Here is a 13,257-nt window from a genome sequence, read left to right as displayed (position 1 = left end):
AACAGTGCTCAGGGTTAACCCCGGCTCTCTGTCTGCTTAAGATATGATATGGGATGCAGGGGAATCGAACCTGGGTCAGCTGTGTGCAAGGACAAGTGTCGTACTTACTATACTATCACTCTGGTCCATCTTTCAACTGAGTATAAATGAGACATATGTCTTGGACCTCTGTGACCTTCACCTTCAAAAAGAGAGGATTAAGGTCTCACCTGAAACCCCTCTACACTGTGTAAACTGAGGATTCTCTTCTAAGGAAATAGGTAACAGGCAGAAGAACAGCCTCACACCTTTAAGAATAAACTCGATATCTATGGCAACTGATTTTTACTGCCAGAGAATGGAAATCAATAGAAATAGTTTTTCTGCACTGAGCCCAAATTTCTTCCCCAGAAATTGCCACTCCCCATGTCCTCAACTGGCTCTCTGAGTCAGAAAGCACGAGACTTTTGACTCCCCTTCCAGTTGTTTGGAAATAGTGATGTTTCCAACTCTGATGTTATTCCAGGTTAAACAATAACAGAATCTCCTGCAGGGTAGGAAGTGGGGGTGGGCTGGGAGGAGAAAATTACTGCTCACCGGTAAGACGACGTAGAACTTCGAGATCGACTCCTGGAGGGACTATAGGAGACAGATCTTGTTCTGTGTCTTGATTTGGTTTCAGATTTACTCCGAGACCTGCTTGGACTCCGGGACTGGCTATCACCATCCCGACTAGGTGTCTGCTCATCACTTGAACTTTCCTGATTTCTTGGTCTCCGGTTTAAACGTGCCGTCTTTCTTACTTCATCAAACAGAGAGCCAGGGCGGACTTTATTTTTGCTTTTAATTTCTATCCTCAAGCCCTGCGGTTTCAGTTCAGACGCAGTAGTCAATGCCTTAACTTCCATAGTGCTGAACGCTGTGGCAGCTGGGGTCACCAAGTTCCCCACCCCCTGTAGGGGCTTCCATTTGTTATCCGTGAGGCTGACCTGACTCTTCTCAGTCCCCTCCTTGTTCGAAGTGCTCTCACCAGCACTGGACAAGCTAACAGAGCTGTTGTCCTGTTTTTCCACTTCAACTGCTGTTATGTTTTCAGACTTGCTGCTCTCTTCTACTATCTGCCCTGCATCAGGATGTTCTGTTTGTACATCCTGCTTTAGAACAATGCTTACATCCATGGTGTCAGGTCTTGAATTTCCAAGAGGGAAAGCCCCCTCTACCTTTGCTGGGGAACTCCTGTCAGGAGTACAAATTTCCATGTTGTCATCTGTTTGAAGCACATCTTCCACTCCACTAGGGACACCTTCTTCAATGTGTTGAATGTTTGGGGTACAAATGGTGACACTTTCCTCAGTGTTTATAGCTGTGGAAGAAATGCTGGGTTTACAATCATCTTTCACAGGCTGCTCAGTATCTGATGAAATAGCTATTGCATTGTGTGTATCTGAAAGGTTGCTGTCTTCGCATGGAGCCTCTGTTCTTGGAATATTTTCTTTTATGGTTTCACTGTTTTCAGAAACATGTTTTTTCTCTTTTGATTCTTGAGTAACTTGCTTCTCATCAATTTCCTCCTCTTCTTCTTCACCAAATTCTAGTGGAGGCTGCCAATGAAATGTCTGTTTTCTTTTTGGAGCCTTATGCTTTTTGTCTTTTTTCCCTTTCAACTTCTCTTTCATTTTTTTGATGTGTTCCTTTTTAGGATTTTCCTTTGACCCATGCTTGTGCCTCCGTGGTTTTCCTCCTCTGTTTTCTGAATTGGAATAGGACCCATCAGAATCAGAAGTTGAAGACTGCTGTTTGCTTGACTTCCAAGCATAATTACCATCAGACAATGACGCATTTGCTGAAGACTTTGTAGTGGGCTTAGTTTTGATGCGAATTTCAAGAAGCTCTGACTCAGAATCTGTTGAAGCTTCACCTTCTTCCTTGTCAGAAGATGGTCGGGAATTATTTTTACTGTTCTTAGTAAAATCTCGTTCTGAATTTGATTCAGAGTCCCATTTACTCCCAGCATAATTCTTCTTTTTGGTCTTACTGCCATTTCTAAAGCGATCGGAAAGATTCTCTCTTACACTTCTCTTTTTTGAATGATGTTCTCTTTCAGACTTGCATTTCTCTTCATCCCTCTTTTTCTCTTTGTTTTTCATTTCCATTTGGATATGTTTCTCTTTTTTGTGGGTTGACTGAACAGTTGGCTGTTCACTGTCTGAAGAATAATCTAAAGATGATCTGCTCTCACTATACTTTCTTTGACCTGAAGACTTATCTCTGCCTCTGTATTTTCTGCTAAGTGTCTTCTCAGAGCTACTGCTATGCTTTTTATTTGATACGCTATTTTTTTTCCCACTGGATCTAAACTTTCTTTTGGTTCGTCTTCCATCATCACTGCTGTCAGAAGAGTATGAGGATGATCCGCTACACTGTGAATGATTGCTGTATTTATTTCGTGAATGAGATCTGGATGAGGGTGATCTAGACCTTGAATGGGAACTAGCCAGACTTCGAGCCCTTCTGTAAGATCTAAAGTAAGACCTATTCCTAGAAGATCTGCTTCTTGACCTTCCTGAACTTTCTGAACTTCTATCACTGTACTTTGAATAAGCACTTCGATCACTCTCTGAATTTTTTTCTCTTTTATGGTAGGATGATGAACTACTAGTCTCTTTAATATTTGCTAAGCTGTAATTGCTTTGAATGGGCAACAAATGGGTTGTTTTAGCTTTCATCTCCTGGATTCGCTCGTAAGAGGGTTTCCAGGGCTTTTGTCCAGGCTTCCACCTCGAAGGAGGGGGGCTATCACTCAGTGGTATTACAGGAATATTTTCTGCCACCACTGGTTGTGCTATGGCATTTTCATTTTGTGGCACTGTTGCTCTTAAAGGTTCTGTTTTAACTGGTTTATTTTCACTTAACTGAGAGGTTGTTCTTCTTGGCGATTTTGATGCTGTCCTTTGGCGCCCTGACTTGGAACTAGATCTGGACTTTGATCTACTTCGAGAATGTGATGGAGATTTTGAGGGAGTCCTTGATCTTGAACTTCCTCTAGAATAAGACTGGGAGTGAGATTTTGATCTACAGGATTCTCTGCTGGAATGGGTTGAAGAGCTCTGGTCATCCTTATCAGATTTAGACCAGTCCCTCTTAGATGAATGATGAGAAGATAATGAGGAAGAACAAGATCTCCTTCCCCTATCACAAGAAGATTTCATTCGTCGGGTGGATGATTTTGAGGATACTATGTCGGAGGGTACAACAATCCTTCTCTTTTTAGTCTGTTTGTGTCTTCGGCAATGTTTTTGCTTTTTAGCTTTCTTTTTATGTTTAACTTTTTTCTCTTTTCTGCGTTTTTTATGGTGACCATCAGAATGTCTTGCTGTACTAAGATCAGAATAATATCCATTATAAGACCATGATCTGGATCTCTGGGACAAACTTCTTTCATCCCAGCGGCTTGAACAGGGGTCACTTAATCTAAAGAGAAGAATTTATTATGTAATTATTTATATGCATGTTTCAATGCCTTAAACATACAATAAAAAAGACAATGTATTTGTTATCAATACAAACACACTGAAAAAATCTAGTTATAAAAAAAGTACTAACTCCATCAGCACCAGAAGCCTCTGTAAAAAGGATAAATAAAAGAGTAAAGGGTGGGGCTGGGGCAATAGCACAGCGGGTAGGGCATCTGCCTTGCACGTGGCTGACCCAGGTTCGATTCCCAGCATCCCATATGGTACCCTGAACACCGCCAGGGGTGATTCCTGAGTGCAGAGCCAGGAGTAACCCCTGTGCATTGCCAGGTGTGACCCAAAAAGCAAAAAAAAAAAAAAAAAAAAAGAGTAAGGTCTTGACCTTTTCTTTTTAAGAAAAGACACACTGACAGCAACAGAATCACTCACAATCAGTAGGCAAATAATTTCAAATGACAGGGAAATGGTTCTGAGAATCAAACCAACTATCACAAGTAGGTAACAGGTTATGATGATCATCTTTATTTCCAAGAAGAATTTCTGAGAGGTATGTCAAATCCCTCAACAATTCTGTTGATTCTACGCAGGTACAGACCAACTAACTCAACTTTAAAAGAAGCCTCTTTTTCTTGTTACTTAGCATGACTACCATTTTTAACCTCAGCCTCATTAAGTAACCATTACTTCTTCCCTAAAGTTAGATAAAAATAATGATTATAAAAATTGAGAGTAAAGTTCACTCAGGCTTTAAAATCTCATGACTCAAATTTGAGAATTCTCTGTATCACTATGGATAAACCACTTTCACAAAGCAAATGCACCCTTTCCCCTCCTTTATCCAATTTCAAGCCTTTCTGCTGGACACTCAGAGAGGGAAAAAAAGAATTCAACCATGTAATTTTATAGGATCCCACTGGTATATTATCCCCTAGCTCATCTGGAGCCAGCCACATTTCTGAAAGCTATTACACTCTGAGGTATCACTAGGGAATGAGATGAGACTTCTGAAGAAGTTACTGCCTGAAGTCAGGTATTAGACAATGAGAGCATCGGATACAGCCCAGTTGGCAGAGCACAAATCGTCATGTACATGAGACCTTGGGTTTGATTCCCAATAACTCCCCAATCACTCCTTTCCCTAATTATAAAAAAAAAAGTAACTTTTTTTTTTCTTAAATGTTTTTTCTTACTTATCTCCTTTACTCCACTTTTCTCCACTAGGTGGTCTATATGCTCTTAATCTTTGCATTTCTTCTTTCCAGTGAGGAGGAGTTTCACTGCTATCATCATCATCTGATTCAGAACAAGATCTTGATCTTGGAGGTGTGTGATAACGCTTTAAAAACAAAGATAGAAATAAGTATTTAAAAAGACTTCTCATTATGGCCTAATATAGGACAGTTCGATATAAAACCCAACCTCAAGCCCCACTCAAAAGCAATAATGAGGTACATAAGAAAGGTATGAAGTAATTTTTAACATACAAGACTAAAATATAGGGGAAAGGTTGAGATCCATCTATAATTAGACATGAGTTTCCTCTTTGAATCCTAATGGTTATATTCATTAATCTACATTATTCACCATATTAGTATTTCTCAACAGATAAGACAGTACAGGGATTATTGAGGCACTTGCCTTGCATGTGGGCTGGCCCTGGTTTGATTCCCAGCACTGCATATGGTTCTCAAGCAACACCAGGAGTGACCCCTGAGCACAGAGCCAGGAGTAGCCCCTGAGCACCATCACCAGGTGTGGTTCACATCCCTTAGGCCCCCCAAAAGATTTTTCAATATACTCAAGTCCATTTCATCCTTAATCCACTTCAAACACAGCAGGTAAACTTTTATCTTCCCATAACTCTGGAGAAGACAACTTGAACAAAGTTTGGATTATATCTAAAATTAAAGTTAAGGTTTTGCTTATACATTAAAAAGGATGTGGCTTACAGGTTAAAAACCAGTTCAGTTTAGATGAGTAATTTAAATTAAGGAAACTCTTAGACTGGGAGGTAGTACAGTGGTTTGAGTACATTCCTATTAACATTGGCTACAGCCCTGAAGACCTCCAGTACGTCTGAGGTGGCAAGGGTAACCCTGGGACATAGAACCAAGCATTAAACTGCTAGCCAACTGGCAGAGAACCACTGATGGCACTCCTGTACTTTTTTTTTTTTTTTTTTTTTTTTTTAATTTATTTATTTTTAATTAGAGAATCACCATGAGGGTACAGTTACAGATTTATACACTTTTGTGCTTATACTTCCCTCATACAAAGTTTGGAACCCATCCCTTCACCAGTGCCCGTTCTCCACCACCCGTAAACCCAGTGTCCCTCCCACCCTCCCCAATCCCATCTCCCCCCCACCCCACCCTGCCACTGTGGCAAGGCATTCCCTTCTGTTTTCTCTCTCTAATTAGCTGTTGTGGTTTGCAATAAAGGTGTTGAGTGGCCGCTGTGCTCAGTCTCTAGCCCTCATTCAGCCCGCAACTCCCTTCTCCCCCACATGGCCTTCGACTACAATGTAGTTGGTGATCGCTTCTCTGAGTTGACCTTTCCCCGGAACGTGGGCACTCCTGTACTTTTTGAACACTGCTTAAGAGGGCTCTCAAAATGGAAAGTCTTACATACAATTGTACCCCTTCCTTTGATCTTCCGACCAGACTTTGATACAGATGGTTTTTGATCATTTGCGATAGGTACAGCATCAGGAATCTTCCTGGGCGGGGGGGAGAAGGAAAAATAAGCAAGTCATAGGCAATTTTCTTAATGTATAAATGCAGAATTTATGCCCCATAATACAAGACACTTAATCTAAATATCATATTTCTATGGACAGTCAGGTATGCACCATCAATGATGAGACATTCGGGGCCTCATGGGATGTGTGGAGCCAGCCCTTTCCTCCCGCACCCAAAAGAGACCCTGAGTCACTGCCCACGAATGGGCCCTCAGGCTATACTGATCAAACTGCTTAATGGACATGATCCCAGAGACTCAGAAACAAATCTCAGAACCCAGCAGCTTCTGGCAGAAATCCCTCCAGATTTAATTATTAAAATTTCAGAATTCTAAAATCACCTCGCCATTGTTGTGGCCACATGGCATCATATGCTATACATAATCAGCAATAGAAAACAAATTGTCTAATGTTGCCTTTTTGGCAGACCTGAGTATTGGGGTAAAATTCCAAATAATAATGGTGGGTCTGGTGTCAAAATATTGAATGTAATCAAAGTAGAAAGAGAGTAATATGGAAATCATCTGCCACACAGGTAGGGGAGGGTGTGGAATAGGGGGCTATGCTGGGGTTATTGGTGGTGGAAAATGTGCACTGGTGAAGGGATGGGCGTTTCATCACTGTTTGACTGAGACTTATACCCAAAAGCTTTGTGACTGCTCTCACAATGAGTCAATAATTAAATTTATATATATATATATATATATCAAAAGAATAAATAAATACCATACTTTTACTAAATGAGACACTTCACATAACCTAGTAATTCCTTTAAACGCCAAAACTTGGAGGGAAAAAAGCATAACTCAACTGGGTAGAAATACAAAATTCTAGTATCAAGTATCTAGTAGAAATTTTTAACAAAATCCTTTGTTTGGCTCTTGTCTGTGGTGATATGCCAAACAAATCTTTATGTATTCCTGAATCTAGCGCAATTTTATAAAAATCACAATTTTATAAAAAATGTTTGGTTTGGAAGCTGAGGATATAGTTCAAGGAGGCAGAGCACATGCTGACGCATGGGGATCCTGGCATGGTATTCTCCCCTTTAATTTTATATACTTTGTCTCCCTTATTATACTATAAGCAACACTTCCTTCGGTGTTCTAAAACTGCTCTTTTTTTGGATAATACTAAGAGTATCGTTTTTGTGACAGATACAGTCTTATAGGAAAACTTTTGCTGAGTACTTACTATTCTGCCATATATTCTGTCAACAAAAATACTTACATATTATTATTATTATTATTTTTTTGCTTTTTGGGCCACACCCGGAGATGCACAGGGGTCACTCTGGCTCATGCACTCAGGAATCACCCCTGGCGGTGCTCAGGGGACCTTATGGGATGCTGGGAGTAGAACCCGGGTTGGCCTCGTGCAAGGCAAACGCCCGACCCACTGTGCTATCGCTCCAGCCCCTTACATATTATTTTTTTAAAATAAAATTAAATAAAAATTGGCCTTAAAAATAATACAACCCAGTCACACCTGGCAGTTCTCAAGGAACTACATGGTGCCAGGGATCGAATCTGGCATGCAAAGTTCTAGTTCCTTAAACTATCTTGAGTTCAGAACTCACTTTTTATTCCAGAATACAACTTATTAAGCATTATACTCACAGAAAACTTTATCATTCCAAACCAGAATTCTATTAAAGTTAACTCTCCCATCTTCCTACATTCCCTAAGTCTTAGGAAAACTAATTTATGGCTGAACAACCTTCCATTCTATGTCTACAACATATCATTCAGCTATTATCATTAGAATTGTTTCCACCTTTTTACTACTATGAGTCATGCTGCAATGAACACTAATATACAAATACTATTTGAGTTTCTATTTTCAGTTCCTTTGAATATACAACTTGGAGTTGAATTGCTGGGTTACATGGCAAACCTATATTCAACTTTTTGAAGAATCACCAAACTGTTCTTCCATAATAGTTACAGAGTTTTCACACATCAGCAATGTCTAAAGATTCCAATTCTCCACATCCTCATTCACATTATTTTTTAACTTATAGTAGATGACAAGTATCTCACTGGGGTTTTCACTTGCATTTCCCTAATAATTACTGATGTTAAGCATTTTTCCCTTATCCTGCACGGCAGAGCCTGGCAAGCTACCCGTGGCATATTCAATATGCCAAAAACAGTAACAAGTATTCGATATGACAAAAAACAGTAACAAGTCTCACAATAAGGGACATTTACTGGTGCCCGCTTGAGCAAACTGATGAACAACAGGATGACAGTGATACAGTGATGCAGTACTTAATAATCATTTGTGTATCTTTCTCAGAGAACAGAGTTCTTTGCTCAATTATTGAATTGTCTCTTGTTGTGACTTGTGTTCTTGGTGTCAATATAAGAATTCATGACCCGGGACCAGGGAAATAGTGAAGGAGTTAAGGTACCTGCCTTTCACACAGCTGACCCCGGTTGGATCCCCAGCACCCCATATATTCCTTAAGCACTGCCAGGAATGATCCCTGAGTAGAGTCAGAAGTAAGCTCTGAGTTATAGCTGAGTATGACCCAATCCTTATCCCCCTCCCAAAAAAACTTCAAAGCCAGGAATAAAGACCAAGAAGTGCACATGCTTAGCAGTGATCTGCAAAGCTTACTGTGGCATGACTCCATTGCACTGCTGAATGTGGCCCCTATTTAGAAAATAAAAAAAGCTAAGTTTTGTATGTGATACGTAGGAAATAGTTTTTTGTTTTGTTTTGTTTTTTTCAAATACCCAGCAGTGCATAAGGTTTACTCTTCGCAGGAACACTCCTGGCCCTGCAAAGCATGTACTCCACACCTTTATCTCCCTAGCCCACCATTTCTTTTATTTATTTATTTATTTATTTTTTTTATTGAATCACCAAGTGGAGGGTTACAAAGTTCTCAGGATTATGTCAGTTATACAATATTCAAACACCCTTCCCTTCACCAGTGCCCATCTTCCATCACCAACCCCCCCCCAGTATATCTGCCGCCCCCTCCCACCTCCCTAGTCCCCACCCTTGTACGTGATAAGTTTCACTTCATTCGCGCTTATCTCGATTACATTCCATGTTTCAACACACAACTTACTACCGTTGCTGGGGTTTCCCCCCAAAAAGAAAAAGACAGTCCTATTGCCAATGAGGCATTTGATAGTTCTCCATTACTAAGAATATAGAGATATTAAGTCCTGCTGTTTGTTACATAACTTTTCTTTTTCCCCCTTGCCCCGCGCCACCGAGTTCACGCCTGTTTAGTAATCGCCACGCTGTCTGACAAAGGGAAAAAAACCGAAGAGGATGGTTATTTCCCGTCATCAGCCGGAGTGGGGCTCTGGCTTAGTTGATAGTCTAGTAGAGTGTCTGCAAGCAGTTTCTGGAACCAAAGGTCTTGCGCTGATATCCCTAGCCCACCATTTCATATTAATATATTTTTTAAATTGAGACAATACCAGGTTTTAAGAACATTTGCTGAATTAAATGATAATCTTATGAAGAGACCTGATTTCAACATTTCCATAAACTCTTATCTGATAAAACTCATCACAGGAAACTTATCAATTACACTAATCATATTTCTGTTCACACAACATGTCTTTTAATAATTTTAAAACTTGTCCAGTATGCATCAAACAATAGGTAGTTTCTTTATACCAAACTTAAAAAGCCATATTAGCTTTTCCAATGTAGAGAGGGTATTACTAAGTTAACAAAAGCTATTTCTTTTTTTGTGTGTGTGTTTAGGCCACACCTCAGGGGTTATTCCTGGCTCTACACTTATGATTTATTCTATGCAGTGCTCGGGGGACCACATGGGAAACTAGGGATCAAACCTGGATCGACTGTGTGCAAGGCATGCACCCTACCTGCTGTACTATCTCTCCAACCCAAATGCAACATATTTATGATACCAAATTAAACTCCCAGACACCAGGAAATTAAACTGTGCAATAATCAAATTGGAAATGTTTTATCATTTGATTGGTCTCCTCTTATGTTTCTTTTTTTACTTCTCTTGTATTCAATTTAACTTTCTGAAGATGAATCTGAAGAGGGTGAGGAATTAGACTAGGAACCCAAGTCTTCTAAATGTCTGTTATGACACCCCAAATCTCACTATTTAATGAAATGAATTGTATCTTTCCAGAACTCCCACAAAAATGTTTCCCTGACCAAGTTGCCTAAGTCCCTTTCCCTACTTACAGAATGTAAATTCTGAAAAGGTAAGGTAGTGTACATGACATTCTTGAATTTATTGCCAAAAGTATCTTTCAAAGTACTCTTAAGTTCATCCTCAAGAAGTGTGAAACAGCAGTGAGTTGCCAGATCATCATTCAATAGTGAAAACATGTAAATCAATGGTCTTACTTACGGTTCAGGCTCCACTGTGACATGAGGCATGTCTCTCCTCAGTAAAAATCGGTTCTCAGGCACTGGAGGAATCTCTTCTGGGCGAACTACAGGCTTCTCCCGTTTAGCATTTGAATCAACTGACTTTTTTTCATTGGTATCACTCCTTTTAGGATGACATGAGAATAAGCCAAATAACCAACTATAATTTGTAATGTCTGCATTTCATAACAAAAAGCATATAAAATTATACATTAAAATAGTAACAAAATAGGGGGCGTAAAGATGTGGTTCAGAACAGAGAATATGCCTTGCATATGTGAAGCTCTGGGTTCAACTCCTGGTACCTCTTTAAAAACAAGAAATTACTGGGCCTAGGGGGCTGGAGCGACAGCACAGCGGGTAGGGCACTGCCTTGCACGTGGCCAACCCGAGTTCAATTCTCAGCATCCCATATGGTCCCCTGAGCACCGCTAGGACTAATTATTGAGTGCAGAGTCAGGAGTAACCAGGAATAAGTCCTGTACATTGCCAGTTGTGACCCAAAAAGAAAAAAAACAACTACTGGGCCTAGAGAGATAGTATAGTGGGTAGGGCACTTCCTTGCACAAGGTCAACATGGGTTCAATCCCCGGCACCCATATGACCTCCCAAACACTGCTGGGAGTGATCCCTGAGCTCAGAGCCAGGACTACGCCCTGACTGCCTCCAGGTGTAGCCCCCCTATCTCTGTCCCCATCAAATTTCAAATAACTTACAAATCTCACTTTAAAGTTTATAGAATTTTCTCAAAATATTGATCCAGTTTTTTTTTTTTTTGGGTCACACCTGGCGATGCACAGGGGTTACTCCTGGCTCTGCACTCAGGAATTACCCCTGGCCATGCTCAGGGGACCATATGGGATGCTGGGATTTGAACCCGGGTCGGCCGCGTGCAAGGCAAACGCCCTACCCGCTGTGCTATCTCTCCAGCCCCAAAATATTGATCCAGTTTTAAGTAAAGTAAAATCATGAAATAAAACTCCAGTATAAAAATAGTCAAATGAGCCTACATTTTAATCTTTTAAGAATTTCACATATTGGGGGCTGGAGTGATAGCATAGCGGGTCGGGCGTTTGCCTTGCACGCGGCCAACCCGGGTTTGAATCCCAGCATCCCATATGATCCCCTGAGCACCGCCAGGAGTAATTCCAGAGTGCAGAGCCAGGAGTAACCCCTGTGCATCGCCAGGTGTGACCCAAATGACCCCCCCCCCAAAAAAAAGAAAAAAAAAAAGAATTTCACATATTATTTTTACCTGAAAACACATAAATCTTTGATATGGCTGTGTTATCCCTATAACATTTACCAGATGAAATTCCCCAAAATGCTTCCAATTTCAACAATGGGTTGTAAAACTGGGTTTATACATACAATCCTCATTCCCACATGTTAATTTTCAGGGACCACATTGGTCAGTATTGAATGGCTACGCGGAAGTTAGTGCTCAGGGGGACCATGTGGTACTAGAGATCAAACGAGGGCCTCGACCTACAAACCATGTGCTCAGCCTTTTGGACTACTTTTCTGGTGTTTGTTTGGCTTGGGGGCCACACAGGCAGTGCTTGGTGGCTACTCCTGGCTCTGTATTCAGGGCACACTCCTGGAGGTGCTTGGGATGGAACTGGGGTCAGCACATACAAGGCAAGTGCCTTTACCCCTATGCTAACTCTCTAGCCTCCAGTGTTTGTTTTTTAAGTACAATTATGCAGGAGCTTTGTATTTACCCCCTTGGGCTTGTTGTATGTTTATTTCTTAGCTCCTCTGAGCTGCTTGCTTCCTTTCGTCTCTTTTTAGAATATTTAACTTTTGGTCTCCTCTTATGTTTCCTTTTTCTGCTTCTCTCGTGCTCAATTTCACTTTCTGAAGATGATTCCAAAGAGGATGATGAGTCAGAAGAGGAGTCCAAGTCTTCTGAATGAGTTGGTTTCTTCCTTTTCTTCTCAAACACTTTTAATAGATATGAGCAGAATTATTGGTATTGGATTTCAGTGAATACTTTTCCAAGTTAAAAAATGGTTGTAAAACATGCTTTATGTAGAACTAATTAAAAACAATGTAAATATGCCTTTTTCAAGTTGATAATGCTATTTTCTAGAGACAATGGTAACAAAACCCTTTCCCTCATTAAGTCTGGATGAGGTAAGAAAAATAGGCGATACATGCATAAAATGACAATGGTAAGTACTAAAACAAAAAGAAAATAAGGCAGTGTAAAGGGAATAAGGAGGAGCTAGAGTTAGTTTAAGTCAAATTGAAATCTGAAGGAAGCAGGCCATACAGATATGTGAATAAAGAGTGATCTAGACAGAAGGAACTGCCAACACAAAGTCCTTGAATGTTTATGCTTTGTATGCAGCCCTGGGTTAGATCCCTGGCACCTTAACCCAGGTACAGCATAGCCCTGGAGAACCACTGGAATAGTTTCCTGAGCATCCACGAGAAGACAGCCCTTGGGCCAGAGAAAGTATAGGAGGTAAAGTGCTTGTCTTGCATGCAATGATTTGGGTTCAATCCAGCACCACATATGGTACTATGAGCACCACCAGGGGTCATTCTTGAGGACAAAGTTAATAATAGTCCCAACATCACAGGACACAGCCCAAAACCCCCAACAACAGAAAAAGAAGCAGCCCTTAAAGATCACTCTGGTTCCTGTGAAGGAGACTGTTAATATGTAAG

At 40.6% G+C, this 13,257-nt stretch overlaps 1 protein-coding gene across 4 annotated transcripts in view; it reads right to left on the bottom strand.

The window, feature by feature from the left end:
- NKTR (natural killer cell triggering receptor) overlaps positions 1-13,257 on the bottom strand; it is a 51,866-nt gene that overhangs the window by 10,687 nt on the left and 27,922 nt on the right. For all 4 annotated transcript variants that reach the window (XM_055134717.1, XM_055134718.1, XM_055134720.1 and 1 more), the window contains 5 exons: positions 12,303-12,525; positions 10,559-10,702; positions 6,084-6,171; positions 4,643-4,788; positions 577-3,450 (listed from right to left, as the gene is read on the bottom strand). In XM_055134717.1, the coding sequence (XP_054990692.1) occupies positions 577-3,450; positions 4,643-4,788; positions 6,084-6,171; positions 10,559-10,702; positions 12,303-12,525 (3,475 nt within the window). The remainder of the gene's footprint in view (positions 1-576; positions 3,451-4,642; positions 4,789-6,083; positions 6,172-10,558; positions 10,703-12,302; positions 12,526-13,257) is intronic.

Source organism: Sorex araneus, chromosome 4 (genome assembly GCF_027595985.1).
Source record: "Sorex araneus isolate mSorAra2 chromosome 4, mSorAra2.pri, whole genome shotgun sequence".
NCBI classification, from domain to species: domain Eukaryota; kingdom Metazoa; phylum Chordata; class Mammalia; order Eulipotyphla; family Soricidae; genus Sorex; species Sorex araneus.
This window is presented reverse-complemented; position numbering and strand designations above follow the sequence as displayed.